The sequence below is a fragment of the Scomber japonicus genome, chromosome 24 (genome assembly GCF_027409825.1).
Source record: "Scomber japonicus isolate fScoJap1 chromosome 24, fScoJap1.pri, whole genome shotgun sequence".
NCBI lineage: Eukaryota > Metazoa > Chordata > Actinopteri > Scombriformes > Scombridae > Scomber > Scomber japonicus.
The window spans coordinates 721,840-738,616 of record NC_070601.1 but is presented as its reverse complement, the minus strand read 5'-3'; the positions used below and the strand labels follow the sequence as shown (position 1 = coordinate 738,616).

Here is a 16,777-nt window from a genome sequence, read left to right as displayed (position 1 = left end):
GTGTAGTGGAGAGCAGCAGCCAGCAGGAGGAGCTCTAACCCTGCAGGATCTCACATTCAAACACTCTATTCTACATAAGGGTTTATATATTTCATTAATAACTTCTGCTGCTTTAATGCTTTACTTCACTTTATATTGTCCTGATCAGTGGTTCAAACTGCTCATTGGTGGTCTGAACGGTGTATCTATAGACTAAAACTAGTATTTTAATGGTCTAAACTGTGTTTCTTTTTCTGCCATTCAGTGGATCAGTGAGTGTGGGTTTAGTTTCTGCAGATTCAGGCAACATTTAAAATAACCTTTTTTTCATGATCTCATCCTTAATCAAGTCTTTAAATGTTGATGTTCATCACATACTATTCTTAAAAATGTGTACTTCTATTTTGTATAAATTTATATGAAAAGTTAGAAATGATCACACAAAAACCCCTCAAAGAGAAGCTATTAAACATTACAGAAAGGAAGTTTGTAATCATTTCTACATTTGTTATATATCATTTAGTTTTTGTCTATAAAATGTCAGAAAATGGTGAAAATTGATGATCAGTGTTTCCCAAAGTCCAACATGACGTCATCAAGAAGAACAAACCAGAACATCTTCACATTTAAGAAGCTGGAATCAAAATTAGGACAACGTTTCTAAATCTCAAGAGAGCTGAAGCACACTCATCACCAGTGTGACAGTAATAACTTGTGTTTTAGCATTAAATCAGAGGTACAAACAGCACTGGTTGGACATTTTATTGGTATTTCTATCAATGGTTAACGTGGCTACAATGGGTTACTGACATCTCAAGTGGAATGATTCAAACTGGGGTGTGAAATCGTTTCCCAGCTCCGACTTCCAACTGTTTTGTCTGATGAGCATCTACAGATTATGGTGGGTTAGGGTCCGATCAATCAATCAATCTATCAATCTATCAATCGATGGTTATTGATATACAGCAGCACCTTCATTCGGACCGGTGAAGTCTGGTGATGATAATATGGTAAAAATACCAACCAGTCAGATTCACACAGCTCAGTTATGTTTATGGATGCAAAGTAAACAAACCTCCAGAGCATTGTTTCAAACAGCTGATGACCTTTGAACTGCTGTGTTGACTTTTATGATTTCACCATCAGTCCTTTATAGATCCCAGCTGAATATTATCACAGCAACACTTCCTCCTGTGCAGCACAGCTCAGCTCAAACTGGACCGTCTCTGATCTGCATTAACATGGACTTCTGGTTTCTGCTTGTTTTCACTTTGGGTAAGAAAACTTTAACATGAAGAGACAAATGTGTGTGTGTTGGGTTATTATCTGCACAGTACAACAATAACGAGATGATTCATTTCCTCTTGATGTTATGATACACGATGCATTGGATCAATACATAAGTTATTGATCGTTTCTGGACTCCTGAGGCTTCGTACTTCAAACGTTCAAAGAGGAAACGTTTCTGATTTAAGTTCAACCCTATTATATTATTATTGTATTACTATGAGGCTGGGACGAGGGTCAAATAAAATGTGCATGTGTTAGTCTATATATATATTTTTTATTTCTATGTTGATGATTGCTGATTGCTGTATTTCAGTAACATTAGAAAGGCTTTACGTTGACTCTAGTTAGTGCCCAGGGTTCTAGCTCCGAGGCTCCAGTCCATTAAAGCTGGAGAGGAGTGCCTCGGGGCAGAGACTACTTATTCTTCCGCTTCTTCCGCCATTTTACGGCGCGTAACTCGTCCCGCAGCTCTAAGAAAACCCCGACAATATATACATCGAAACGTGCGGCTCGATCGGGGGAGGGGTGCTATGACTTTTGGTGTTGAAATTCCAATTTTTCCCAAAGTTATTCCCAAAAAAACAGGAGATTTCTCCGTTGGAAATGAATCGGATTTTTTTGAAAACCCCCAAAATTTCAACTTTTTTCACCTTTTTCAGAGTCACGTAGCTCGCTCATACGTTCACGTAGAAACGTGATTCAAACTTTAAAACGGAGGAAAATGTGTGCTCTATGGAAAAATACTATAGACAGTTTTCCATAAAATGTAAACTTTTCAAACTATGAGCAGTCAAACGAGGAGTGGAAATCACTTTTTCTTCAAAGTTAGAGTGGAAGCGGCAGTTAGCTAGAGTGTGAGAAGCAGTAAAAAATAACCTTAATTTAGTTTTGATTCGTTGAACCATTCAGTTCCCCTTTGTACAACCAGTAAACAATTTCTCGTCACGTGGAGAAACACTGAAAAATAATTTACTTTGTTTAATTTGTTTTCTAATGTTTGTGATTCTTTAAAGTTTTCAACAATAGTGAATGTTTGACGTGCAATTAGCAGCAATGAATAAAATCATCTGTTTCAAAACAAAAGAGAAAGTTTTACTACAATATGAGATCTAAAGTTAGTGGAAGTGTATTATGTTGCTGAAATAGAAGAAAAGTTTATTTTTTATAACACATTTCAACAACAAGCAATTCAATGTGCTTTAGATAAAACATAAAAGGCATCAAGAAAAATGTTTTTTTTTTAAAAGTACAATACTTAGTACAAAAAGACATCTAGGGAAATAAAAGACAGCATAGGATAAGATAAATTAATGGGGACAAAGATCAAATCAGATCATTGGAGAAATATGAGAATTTATGCTGCATCCATCGAGTCCTTCCTGACAGAGACTAAATCAAATCAAACCACAGACTGGTTGAACTGGGCAGCTCCCAGTGTGATTCTGGATCAGTGTAAATGTGAAATATTGACCATAGATTTTCTTTTCCAGCAGGGCTGCCGGATGGAAACATTGGTCTCATCAATGCAGAAACTTTTACAGGAACTGAAGGACAAAATATCACAGTTCCATGTATCTTTCCCACGACTGGAGACATGAGGTTCTTCTGTAAGAACCAATGTAATGAACCTCTTATTATAACGACTGCTGCCAGTGAACAAAACGGCAGATACAGCATTATATATGAAACCACACTTACAGGAAGTAATCTGTATGTGACCATCACACATCTGATCAAATCTGACTCTGGACATTATGGGTGTGGCTTTGAAAAAAATCTTGTTATAGATCATTACCAGGAGTTTTGGATCTCCGTCACAGATGGTGAGTTTCTACTGAAAGTCATGAAAATGTTTCTTCATGTTTCTGGAGGTCAAAGGAAAGTTTTCACATATTTCTGACTATAGCTGATATTTTAATAATCTGATATTTGGTCTAACTAATCATTGTGAAGTGTCCATTTACTGTTTTTAGAAATAAGAATCATTAAATGTTGCCATCATTTTTTAAGTCAGATAAAAGAACATTTTATTTCTCTCATCAGGATTTATTTTGTATCAGTGTGTTTCTTTTTTATTATTCACAGCCCCTTCAACAAATTCTTCAAATTCTTCAGAATTTTGAGAATTTTTTCCAAGCAGCTTCTCAAATCGCCGTAGCAACCGCAGGGTCTTAGCTGCCCTTAGCAACCGTAGGGCCTTAGCTGCCCTTAGCAACCTGTCGCTAGGCAGAAACTGACCTACTTTTTTGTGATTGGCTAATTCTATCTGTCTGTTTTGTCAGTTAACTGAGTATTGATACTCTCTCTATATATATACATATGAATTATACTGACAGTCTTACTGCTCAAATGCAGGCTGGTATATGTGTGTGTGTGTGTGTGTGTGTGTGTGTGTGTGTGTGTGTGTGAGTACACACTGTGTTGTAGTGCTTAGAGTTAGTGCATGTTGCTACTGCCTTGTGCTCTGTGTGCTACTCTCTGCTTACATCTACTGTTACACTTGATACTGACCAGTAAGATGTACTTAATACTGCCACAGTAAAAGTTACTTAGTGTTATATGATCAGGGTGACTTTTGAACACTGGAAATAAATCGTGTACTCGTCCCGGCAGTAGATCTGTGGCACTCAACATTTCCCTGGAATTTTCTAGTTGAACCTTTACAGTAGTAGTAGTATTCAGACACATCAACTCTTTCCTATAAACTCCTTATTGTAATAATTACTGCATCTGTCTCCTCACAGCTGTTCCTTTGGCCTCCTCCACAACAGAAGCACAAACACCAACAACTCACGTGACCAGCAGCAATACTGACTTCCCAAACTCTGCTACCACTACTGTACCACTACCTACCACTCCTACTGATACACTTACTAGTAGACCTTATGAAACCACGACAATTTCTGACGTTACTAGTCCCACTGAACCTACTAGTCCTACTGAAACAGTTATTACTACTGAACCTTCTCAAACTACTGAGGAAAGCGCCACAACTGAAATTAGTCAAACCACTGTCGGCATCTTAACAACTCCTACTATGAGCACTTCATCTACTACTGATTCTTTTCAAACTACTACATATGCATCTACGAGTGAACAGACTGATAGTATGAGCACTACAGAGGAAAGCGCCACAACTGAAATTAGTCAAACCACTGACAGCATCGTAACAACTCCTACTATGAGCACTTCATTTGCTACTGAAATTACTAGTCCTACTGAAACAATTACTACTACTGAAGGTTCTCAAACTACTGACGGCATTGTAACAACTCCTACTATGAGCACTTCATCTACTACTGATGGCATCATAACAACTGCTCAAACTACTGACGGCATCGTAACAACTCCTACTATGAGCACTTCACCTGCTACTGATCCTTCTCAAACTACTGAGGAAAGCGCCACAACTCAAATTAGTCAAACCACTGTCGGCATCTTAACAACTCCTACTATGAGCACTTCATCTACTACTGAAATTACTAGTTCTACTGAACCTACCACTCCTACTGAACCAATTATTTCTACTGATGCTTCTCAAACTACTGACGGCATCGTAACAACTCCTACTATGAGCACTTCATCTACTACTGACATTACTACTGATGGCATCATAACAACTGCTCAAAGTACTGAGTTACCTTATAAAACCACTACAATTCCTGACGTTACTTTTACTTCACCAGCTGATACCTCTACTAGTGAAGCATCCACGACAGTTCCTGAACCTACCACTCCTACTGAAACAGTTATTACTACTGAACCTACTACTACTATTCTTCCGACTACTACTACTGCTACTACCACTACACCAACAACTATTGCTACTACTACTCCCTCAACTACTACTGCTCTGGATTGTAAAAATGGGGAACCAGTGGAGGGTGTCTGCATTTGTCCTGATGGCTGGACTGGAGAGACGTGCACAGTAGGTGAGTCAGATGCAGCAGCAGCTAACAAGACAGTTTTTACAGCTGACAGCTGATAAGGGATCTTTACAAATATAAAAATGGGTCAAATTTTACCCTGAACAGAATGTAAGGGTCAAATAAATACCTGCAACAGTATGTGTGATTAGATAATACATTAACCAGTCAGCAGTATAAGATGTAAGGTCCAGGATTATATGGTTTGAATTTATGACTATCATGACACACAGTTAAATAAACAAATATGACAAGCACGTGTTTAAATCAGGAAAGGTTAATGATCATGTGAGAAGTCTGACTATTACCATTAAAGGCTCTGTGCCACAGACCCACACTGAACCCACACGTGTCCTTCCATTGACTTTATTCAGTGGCTTTCTCTCTGAACACCTTTACACATCATTTCCAAACCAAACTAATCTTTTATTAAAATGTATTAAATCTTAGAAAATTTCTGCAACAGTCAGACGTTGGCTGGATTTAATTTCCCGCAAACACCCGTCGGCTGGTTTGCATATTCTGAGGAAAAATGTGAGGAGGGAACGAGCAGTGGTGAGTTTCTAACATCCATCAAGGTATTAATCCATTTCTCATCAGTCCAACAAAGAACTAATTCTTCCAACTTCCACCACTTTCATCCAGCTGGCAAACCAAAGGCCTCCACCAGATGCTCCATCCAGAACGGAAATTTGACTTTCAGTCGTCCAGAGATCTTCACCTGCGGCCTAACGCTCAATGACCTAAAACAAAATGTGAGAATTAACTACCTTCAAAACCATGAAAACAGCTGATTGGTCGTTCTCAGCTGTCACCACACACGAATGTTTAACAGGGTTAGAAATAAATACGGTGACATGTTAACAATCACACATAGGAGATAGAGATTGGAGAGTGCCAGAGTTAACCCTTTAACAGGTCAACCCTTTTCTTACATCATTATATTTGTATTTTCAGATTGTATATATGGGTATGAATGTAGGAAATATGAAATACAAACAGATATCTGTCATATTTTCAGCTGAGCAGCCCGGCTGATTTCGAGAGGCTGGCAGCCAGCGCTCAAATCCTGACGTCTAAACCTGAAGAGCTGACGTCTGAAAATGTGACAGCAGCAGCTCACATCGCCAACACGCTGCTTCTGTCTCCCAACGCCACAGAGGTACCAAACATCACTTAAACAGAACTCCTGGCTCAGTTAACCTTTAACTAGTGGAAGTAATGCTAAACATCACCCATCTATGATGGCACCAGTTCATGAACAAAACTGAAGGATTTTGCAGAAATCTGAGAAATCTACGATGTTTGATGAAAAAGAGCCCACTCTAAAAGCTTCAGTATTTGACTTTCAGACATTTGTTGATGTAATGGCTGAGCCGTGTGTCCTGTGTTGCATTGCAGAGCGTCAGGGTGGCAGCAGTAGCCACAGTCAGCCAGCTGCTGAACGCCAGCGTGTCGAGCAACACCGAGGAAAACAACACTACTCTGGGGTAAAAATCATATCATCAACTCTCTCTATGGATGGTCACTGAAATATCTCAGCAACTATCTGATGGATAGAATCAGATTCATGTTCCTCAGAGGATGAATCCTCAATCCTTGTTCAGTTCAGATCAGAGATCAGAGTTATTTAAATCTGATACAGGTCTGGATCACTGCTATCAATACTTTTTATTCTTAAAGTCATGGTTTAAAGTTAATTCTATTATTCTTTGTTGTTGAATGAATCACGTTTGAACACAACTGTTAAAAAGTAAAGAACGATGAATGTTCGTTATGTGATGGATCCTCAGAGTCGCAGGTATACGCTGACTTGTTTCTGTTGGTTCAGTCTGACGAGGACTCTGGATGAGCTCTCTCTGAACCTCAGCTCCACCAGCAACTCCTCTCAGTCTGGGGTGGTTCAGCCCAACCTGGTGGTCCAGTCGGCTCGGTTACCTGCGGAGAACACTCAGGGAGTCCAGTTCACGTCGCTCAGAGGTCAGTGACAGATGATGATTTTGGTATTAATGTCAACATTTGTGAATAGCTGATTTTTAAAAAGGGAACTTTTGTTTCTTTGTGTGTTCAGGACTATCTGGAAGTTTCGTTGCCAACCGAATAAGTCTGAACACCAACACGTCATCAGTTGTGATGGAGAACGGCGTCATCGCCGACGCCCTGATACTCGTACGATTTCCACCAGGTGAGTTTCTGCTTTGACAAACTGGTGTTAAAGGAATCAATCAATCAATCTTTAAAAGTCATCTCAAGGCAGTTGACACATAAAGCAGCTAGACTGTACTCTTTAAATTTAATATAAAGAGACCCAACAATCCCACATGAGCAGCACTTGGCAACAGTGGCAAGGAAAGACTCCCTTTTAATGGGAAGAAACCTCAGTCAGAACCAGGCTCAGAGTGGGAGAACATCTGCCTCGACCGGTTGGGGTTGAGAGAGAGAGAGAAATACATTTTTCTCTGCTCAAATAAAGCTCTTGTTGTTTTCTGTCTGTCATGTCTGCAGAAGATGTCAATAGTCGCCAGATGCCGACAAACGTCTCGCTCGGCTTCGTCCTCTACCAGAACGACCATTTCTTCCGGTCGAGGGTCTACAGGAAGCGACGGAACTCCATCAGGGTCCTGTCGGCCAGTGTCAGAGGTCAGGAGCGCAGCGTGGTACCACAACACATCGAGATGCAGTTCAGACCAACAGTAAGAACGTCTGTTTTCATGTGGATGTTTAACCTCCTGAGACCTGAGCTGTCGTTTGTTCTGCTTCTTTAATCTCTCGTATAAAACTAATTTAAAAAATGGATGAATGTGATGCCAAGGTCTTCAGTGATGTTTACAACTGGAACCAATCCTCTTCTTCCCAAAAGTCCACTAAAATCTCCTGGTGACTCCACTCTTGTTGTTCAGGGTGAGATTATTAGTGGAGTATCAAACAGGTCAGGTCATCTGTGAACTTTATGATGGTGTTTGTTGCATAGACAGGCTGACAGTCAGGGTTAGAAGGGCAAACAGGATATAAACTGTTATATAGAACACTGAAACCAGGTTGTGTTTTCAGAGACTCTTTTATGACTTCTCGAAATTAGTTTGTTGTCCCAACTGATTTCAGTTCAACTGTTTATAGGTTTTTTAATGTCACCAATAAATCTCATGAATATGATGCTTCACACCGAGCTGTTTTGGTGCTTGTGGTGTTTATTTGTCACAAAGACAAAGTCCGTCACAGTAAATACCGCCACTCACAAACAAAAGTTAATGAATCTTTATCAGTGTGATAAGAAACCACTGCGGCTCCAGATCAAATAAAACATGAATCTGTTTCTATTGCTATTTTTATTCAGATTTTTCCCTCACAGGCGCTGATGTTCCTTAAAGTTTTGCTACTGTAAAAAAATGAATGTTATGGGTTGATATGATATCTGCTGCTGTTTCAGGGGTTGAACATCACGTTGCTGCACGACTTCGCCTGCGTGTTTTGGAACTACAGTCTGGAGGACTGGAGCACCGCCGGCTGCTTCAAACAAAACACTTCAGGCGGCGCCCTGCGATGCGTCTGCAACCACACCACCAACTTCGCTGCTCTCTGGGTAAAGAGGACACATCTGCACGGCCAGTTTCACTCAAAACTGCTCAAATATAACCAACGTAACCCTTGTGCCTCACTTCAAAAAGTGATACATGGAGATCATTAGGGACAAAAATGTCTGCGCTAAAACACCGCCATAAAATATTAATTTAATATTAGTTTCTAACATCAGTCCTAATGTCCGAATGCAAAGTGAATTATTTGGGAGGGCATTATCACTGTCTGGGATATGTCAATGTGTGTGTGTATGTGAGATAATGCAATAAATGCAGACCTGCAAGACAATATAAATGATCTATTTATAGCTGCACATACACACATGTGTGTACACACACACATTAATTTTTCAATACACACATACACACCACACTCTGACACCCACACCAACACATCCAGGTCATTTTGGTCTGCTGTGCTTAATACAGGACGAGCAGGACCGAGGAACACTGCATTGTAGTCTCCCATAGGCTAAATACAGCTAAATGGCGCCATCTGGTGGAAGAAACAAGCAACTACAGTTTTAAAGCCCAGGCTCCAAAATAACAGCCCAGAACAGGAATACGATAAAAGAAGAGAAAGTAGACGCGAAGCTACATTAAAATAAAAATGTGTATTTGCATCACATACCAAATGTAAAATTAAATGTTAAAATGTTTCTTTCTGTTTCAGTCTGTTAGAGAGGAACACGAGTATGCAGAGCACCTCAGTACGCTTTCCATCGTTGGACTCTCCTTATCTATTTTCGGTTTGGTGGTTACGATCATTCATCACGGTAGAGAGATGTAAGATCATGTTTCATATATATATATACATATAAATATTTTATTGTTTTACTGGTTATTGAAGTAAGCCTTAGCTTAGCATTTCCTTTACAATCAGTATGTTGCAGTAAGTTTTGACATATACGTTTTTTACGTTGAGTATGAATGAACTCTAATGATGTCTAAAGGTTGACAGAAAAATTTATTTAGAATAAAAAAGGCGGGAAATGGAAATGTGAAGTTATGTTAAGTTTAAATAAATACCTGGGGAAGTGGTCTCTGGTGTTCTGGCTCCACATTAAATAAACTCTTTACACCTTTGAATCTTTTCTTAACAGAAACGCTCAGAACAGGAACTCAAAGATGGCTCTGCTCTTCATCTGTATCAGCCTGCTGGCCTTCATCATCACCTTCCTCTCTGGAGTCCAAAACCCCAACCGAAAGGACAACACCGAGCACGAACCCGACATCCAAAATAATGAAATCCCCGAGTCTGACAAATACGTGGCACCAGATTGCGTCTCGTGCACGGTGGTGACGGCTCTCCTCCATTTCTTCCTGCTCGCCACCTTCATGTGGAACGCCATTTACGGCACGCAGGTGATGCTGCTGGTCCGGACGATGCGCCGCAACCTGCCTCCACACTGGACCTCAGGCAGCATCGCTGCTGGATGGGGTACGACATTCATTCATAGAGTCAGCAGGCACGGCCTTTAAAAGCAGGACACAGCTTTGGCTGTTTGTTCAAACCATTGAAAGACCGGTGGTTAGGCTGTAGTGCCATCTAGTGGTGAGTCAGCTGAGTGCAGGAAAATCTACGGAGGCCAAAAGTCAAGCTGCCACTTCAGTTGATATCCAGCCCAAATATTCACAGAATTCACTTAATTTAAAGACTCCAGATGTTTGATGATGACAGTCTCCCATACTCCCTTGTTTTAGACCTTATTATCATTGTTTCAGTGACTTTCTGCAGTAAGTAGCTGAGCAAAGTTGTATATTATATATATATGTATATTGCATATTAATTGCTATTTTGATTTCCTCTCAGGAATCCCAGCCGTTGTCATGGCGATCACACTAGGAGCGACCTACAGGGTCGACACTCCTCTGGGATACAGACAGGAGGAATTGTGGGTTATCTGTGTAGTTTTACTTTTGTTCATTCATCTTTAAGTTTTTTTTGTTAAGATTCTTTAAATCAATTCTCACAGTATAACATGAATGTAAATACACTGTATCAAGTCATCTAACGTTCATATTCAAGACTTTTAATGGTGAATTTTTCCTTCAGATTAATATTTTTTGTCTCTGTCTTTCAAAGTCGTTTCCGTGTCAGTTCTCATGTTTTACTTCCTTCTCTCCGTTGTTAAGTTGCTGGCTTGCAGCTCTGAACGAGGACGACCAGTTTGACTTTGGGAAGCCGATGTTTTGGGGGTTTCTGCTTCCGGTTGGTCTGATCCTGATCTACAACGTGGTCCTGCTGGTGCTCGTCTCTCTGACCACATGCAGGACAGACCCCACACTAAACAGGTGAATGTGAATATTTTCTGGATTCTTTAGTTTTAGTTTCTCACAGTAAACAGATTAATCATGGTTCTTGTTCCGTGCAGCACCAACCCTATATCTTTGAGGAAGAAGTTCTTCACCAGTTTGTCCCTGGCGGTGTTAATGGGTCTGTCCTGGACTCTGGGGTACCTGGTCCTCACCACAAGAGGAAACGCAAATCTGTTCTTCAGCATTTTCTTCTGCATCTGCACGACCACACAGGTGTGTATTGGGGCTTTTCTATTATACAGTTCTAGCACTACTCGGCTCTACTCGGTTTTGGTACCAGGTGGTTCTCCATTACTTCTTAGTATCTACTCAAGGTGGTCATAGCACGGCTGCACGAAACTGCAGTGAAGTCGTTTTTTACGTGACACAAACACATGAACAACAGAGGACATGGAGGCGATGTGTACTTGCTGCTGTATGTGTCTTTCTGTCACACACAAAGCAAGAGAAGAGAAACCAATCGCTGTAACACTGTTTCCAGTGTTTAAAAGTGGTGGGTTTGATTCTTGTGTCGACCGTCTCGCTCATTACTCTTCCAGCGACGACGAGCAGTGGCCAGCAGTCTGTCGACGTCACATTTTAGTATCGGCTCAGCTCACTTGGAACCTCGGCAGAGTAGGTACCAGGTACTATCCTTGATGGAGCAGCAGGTACCAGGTACTATCCCTGATGGAGGAGCAGCAGGTACCAGGTACTATCCCTGATGGAGCAGCAGGTACCAGGTACTATCCCTGATGGAGCAGCAGGTACCAGGTACTATCCCTGATGGAGGAGCAGCAGGTACCAGGTACTATCCCTGATGGAGCAGCAGGTACCAGGTACTACCCCTGATGGAGGAGCAGCAGGTACCAGGTACTATCCCCGATGGAGCAGCAGGTACCAGGTACTATCCCTGATGGAGGAGCAGCAGGTACCAGGTACTATCCCTGATGGAGCAGCAGGTACCAGGTACTATCCCTGATGGAGCAGCAGGTACCAGGTACTATCCCTGATGGAGGAGCAGCAGGTACCAGGTACTATCCCTGATGGAGCAGCAGGTACCAGGTACTACCCCTGATGGAGGAGCAGCAGGTACCAGGTACTATCCCCGATGGAGCAGCAGGTACCAGGTACTATCCCTGATGGAGGAGCAGCAGGTACCAGGTACTATCCCTGATGGAGGAGCCAAAATAACAGAGTCGGGTTGAGCCGATTAGTGCTGGAACTGTATAATGGAAAAGTTACACAGCTCAACAAACAAAGAAGGAAAACTGAAGCTTATGTTCTTGTCTCTCTTCTTCTTCTTCTTCTTCTTCTTCTTCTTCTTCTTCTTCTTCTTCTTCTTCAGGGGTTTCTGATTTTCATGCTGTTCACAGCCAGAACGAGGACTTTCAGAGGCTACATGTCAAAATCTTCTAAGTTTGTCTCGTCCGTCAACATACAGCTCCAAAACACAAAGTACGTCCTGTGGAGGAACTGGGGCAGGTCCACCAGCTCCGAGACCTACAGAGACCGTCACACCACCAGCAAAACCCTTTAGAGTGGAAATACATCCTTACTGATTATAGTTATAACTGAAGAAGATCACCAAGATCAGATTACTGAACTGCAGTATTTCTTTGTTTTCTGTCTTGTTTTAAAAGGTGCAGTATGGTCAAAAATATAATTCATACTCCAGAACAGCTGGGAGCAGCATATCACCAGAACGTTGAGGTGCTATGTTAGTGTTAGGGCACTTAAACAATTTCAATACCAGCACCAATCCAAGTACCCTTAAAGTATCATCGTTAGGGCAACATCATTGATACCAATCATGTTGCCTTAAATCCAAGAACGCTTGTGTTGATCGGCTGCGCACAAGTCCATACAAAGAGCCGTGGGAGATGTTTCGATACTACTTGGTACCAGGCGGGGAGCTCCGGTCCTCTGAAAAGAAGCCAATGCGGAAGTAACTTAGAGCTGCATTCTATCAAAAGGCCACCAGGGGGCGGCCGTCTCTATACAAGTCAATGGAGAAGTAACTTAGAACTGCATTCTATCAAAAGGCCACCAGGGGGCGACCGTCTCTATACAAGTCAATGGAGAATTCACCAACTTCTCACTTGATTTCTAACCTCAGTAAACGTTTTCAAAATGTGTTTATGGTCTCAATCGCTAGTTTAAAGCCTTCTTCAATGCAGTCTGATGTTCATTTGGGACATTTTGGCCTCCCTGATTTTATATTTGACGATAAAGCAGTATAGAGACGGTCGCCCCCTGGTGGCCTTTTGATAGAATGCAGCTCTAAGTTACTTCCTGGTTGGCTTCTTTTCAGAGGACAGGAACTCCCTGCCTGGTCTGAAGTTTCTTCTCTTGATAAGTTGCTGATTTTTTTCCTCACATATAAAAGAACAAGTTTTTCATTTTGTTACCTTTTTGTTAGATTTATTTCTGTTTTGCACTTTACTTCCTTTATTATTTCCATGACACATGATCAGATTTTATTCTGACATATACTGATATTTGTACGTCTTATTTTACTGATAATATCCTGTTTTAGAAAAATCTAAAACCCGTTGTGATGTATGAGGATGATTCAGGAGCCTGGTGGATCAGGGTTGCACAGCTGAGTCACTTTAATTAAAAACTGCTTTTAATGAGCTCCATCTCTTTATTTCTGGTGATTGAGGTCATGGTTTGGTTTCCTGGGTGATGACTCCCCTAGCTAGACTTTTTTTGCATCCAATTTAACATGAAAACTTTTCTTTTGTATTTCTGTGACGGTGAGCACAACAGCGGAGACAGTGTTCACACCACAGGTCATTTTTCCTCATTCTTTGGCTTTTCAGGTCCTTTAATTCCTCCATTTACACTCCATCTATTTCTGAGAGCAGGACCTCAATCTCTGAGCTCTTAAAGTTCTTCTTCTCTAAAGTTCTTGTACATTTAAACCTTCTTCAGCTCTGAACAGATTATGAAACATTGAATGATTTCATGAGTGTTGGCGCCCCCAAGTGACAGAAGGAGGAACAGTCAACCTGATTCTGTGGCTTCAATCCACACAATGAGAATTTAAAATATAAAGAGTTGATGTTAAAATGAACACAGATGTGTTTTTAATACACTGCAGCTAATTCTGATGCTTTTCATAGTTTCTGTGATATTAGATGTTTTTGGGCTGAGGTTAGTTTGATTCATGTTGTCTTCTTTGAGTCCCGACTCTGTTGAATCTGAACACAGACATGAATTACACATTTTTAGGTTCAGGTTGACTCACTCTTCATTACCTCTGATGTCTGTCACCATTAAACCTCCATAAATCCACTGAGAGAGCAGAAAGAAGAAGCTGCAGAACTCACCTGAGAGTCATCAGGTTTCAGTGATGCTCCTCTGCAGACCTGAGCTGCTCACAGCTGATTCACATCACTGTTCATGTTCCTGTTCTTCCTCTGAAGGAGTTTGGTGTAGTGGAGAGCAGCAGCCAGCAGGAGGAGCTCTAACCCTGCAGGATCTCACATTCAAACACTCTATTCTACATAAGGGTTTATATATTTCATTAATAACTTCTGCTGCTTTAATGCTTTACTTCACTTTATATTGTCCTGATCAGTGGTTCAAACTGCTCATTGGTGGTCTGAACGGTGTATCTATAGACTAAAACTAGTATTTTAATGGTCCGAACTAGACTTTAAATGCTTGTTAATGGTCTTAACCAATTTAAAAATGGCTATTGAAGGAACTGAACTAGTTTTATATCGATATGAACTGGTCTTATAATCATCTAAAGTGGTCTGGTAATCATCAAAACTGATAAATGTTGGAGAAAACTGTTTTTAATAGTCTAAAATGTTCTGATAACGGTTTGAACTGGTTATTGATGGTGAAAACTGGTCTTTTAATGGTCATCATTGGTTAAAACCAGTTTATCAAATGTGACTGAAGATCTAAACACATATTTTGATGGTTTGAACCAGTCTGTTAATGGTCTAAACTGGTTATTGGAATGTTAAGTGAAGTTTTAAAGTAGTTTTTAACTGGTATAAACGGGTCATCTCCAGTTTCTGTTGATGGATCAGTCTGAAGAAATCATTGATTTAATGGTCTGAAGTCTAAAATGAGTCTTTTAAAGCTCAGAGCTGAACTCTGCTGCTCTCAGTTAATCTCTTTCCTCCCTCCCTCCTTCTTTTCTTCCCTCCTTCCTTCCTTTCCTTCCTCCCTTCATTGATTCCCTTTTTGAATATCTAAACCAAGCGGCTGCTTCGTAAACAGGTCAGATATGATCATAAAGAAGTTGAAGTGTTGATGGGCTTCGGTCTCTACGTGGAAACACAAACGAGAGCCAGTGTGTCAGAGAAATGCTGACAAAGCTTTTTCAGTCTTTAACGAGCACATATTCACATTTTATGATCAGTCATTAGTGTTTCTCTGCCTGCATCCACTCAGAGCCCAGTTCATCTCAGAAAAGAGCTGAAATTCATCAAATGTGACCTCGCGGAGCAGAGACTGGATCCTGATTCATCAGTCACAGTTAAAGCACCAAGATTTAAAAAAACACAACAAAATGAAGAGAAAGCTGAACTCCAGGCTGCAGCTGGACGAGCCTGAAAGATCAAAAATACTCCAAATTTTCCACGACAGACGATTCCTCTCAGTTTCCCTCGATTTGACTTCAGTTATAAAACTGGTTTCCAGGATAAAAGACGAGCAGAGGTCCAACATGTGGACCAAACAAAGACAGATTTCCATGGAAAAGGAGGCAGCTGCTGCTTCATCAGTGTGATGCCAGAGCTGCTCCACAAATGAGTTCAAATATCTGAAAAAATGCTGATCTTTGTTTCGAAGGAGGGAAATTCATCTGTTAGCAGTTTGACTGAAATACAAAACAACAAGAATCAAATGATTTACACGTCTATCTGTTACCGTCCTGGTGCTTTAAAGGTGACTAACATGCTAAATATTTGTTTCCTTTAGCTGGTGGCTACGCTGAGGGGTGTCAGTCAGTCGCTACGCCATCGTACACTGCTGCAGGTGGTTTCCAAATGGTTGCTATGGCCTTTTGATCAGTTGAGTGGTTGCTATGGCTTTTCTGGATGGTTGCCATGGTGTTACGGGTGTTTTCAGGTGGCATTGGTGGGAAAACTGTCTAAAATGTTCTGATTATTGGTTATTATTGGTTGAAAGGAGTCTACTAATGGTCTAAACTGGTTATTGATGAATAATGTTGGTCTCCAAATGGTTGCTATGGTCTTTTGTGAGCAGTTGCTAGGGCGGTTGCTATGGCGTTCATGGTGACTTCACACGCTGCTTTTTACAGGTTTTTGCAGGAGGTTGCTATGTGGTTGCCATGGCTTTTCTGGATGGTTGCCATGGTGTTGGGGGTGTTTTCAGGTGGCATTGGTGGGAAAACTGTCTAAAATGTTCTGATAAAGGTCTGAACTGCTCTTTTGATGGTTACTATTGGTTGAAAGCGGTCTATTAATGGTCTAAACTGGTTATTGATGAATAATGTTGGTCTCCAAATGGTTGCTATGGCCTTTTTTGAGCAGATGCTAGGGCGGTTGCTATGGCGTTCATGGTGGCTGGGTTTCGTGGCTTCACACGCTGCTTTTTACAGGTTTTTGCAGGAGGTTGCTATGTGGTTTCCTGGATGGTTGCCGGGGTGGAGCGATGATGCTTCTGCAGGTTTAGGTCAGAAAACTTTGACCTCTCGCCAGAAAATCATGTTTTTAT

The 16,777-nt window shown here is 41.0% G+C and overlaps 1 protein-coding gene and 2 long non-coding RNA genes across 3 annotated transcripts; all 3 read left to right on the top strand.

Annotated features, from left to right (window-relative positions):
* Positions 1-5,646: 5,646 nt before the first annotated feature.
* LOC128354286 (uncharacterized) lies at positions 5,647-6,229 on the top strand. Its single transcript, XR_008321000.1, has 3 exons — positions 5,647-5,750; positions 5,841-5,950; positions 6,217-6,229. It is a non-coding gene; the product is annotated as an uncharacterized LOC128354286 (long non-coding RNA).
* Positions 6,230-6,234: 5 nt separating this feature from the next.
* LOC128354583 (adhesion G-protein coupled receptor G7-like) lies at positions 6,235-12,608 on the top strand (the record flags this gene model as incomplete). The annotated part of the gene is made up of 12 exons (XM_053314800.1): positions 6,235-6,357; positions 6,597-6,685; positions 7,027-7,175; positions 7,267-7,380; positions 7,701-7,888; positions 8,623-8,775; positions 9,444-9,556; positions 9,874-10,211; positions 10,584-10,665; positions 10,907-11,065; positions 11,146-11,302; positions 12,417-12,608. Coding segments are annotated over 12 exons (1,857 nt in total), but the record flags the coding sequence as incomplete, so codon positions are not given.
* LOC128354287 (uncharacterized) lies at positions 6,665-7,290 on the top strand. Its single transcript, XR_008321001.1, has 3 exons — positions 6,665-6,685; positions 7,027-7,175; positions 7,267-7,290. It is a non-coding gene; the product is annotated as an uncharacterized LOC128354287 (long non-coding RNA).
* Positions 12,609-16,777: the final 4,169 nt, after the last annotated feature.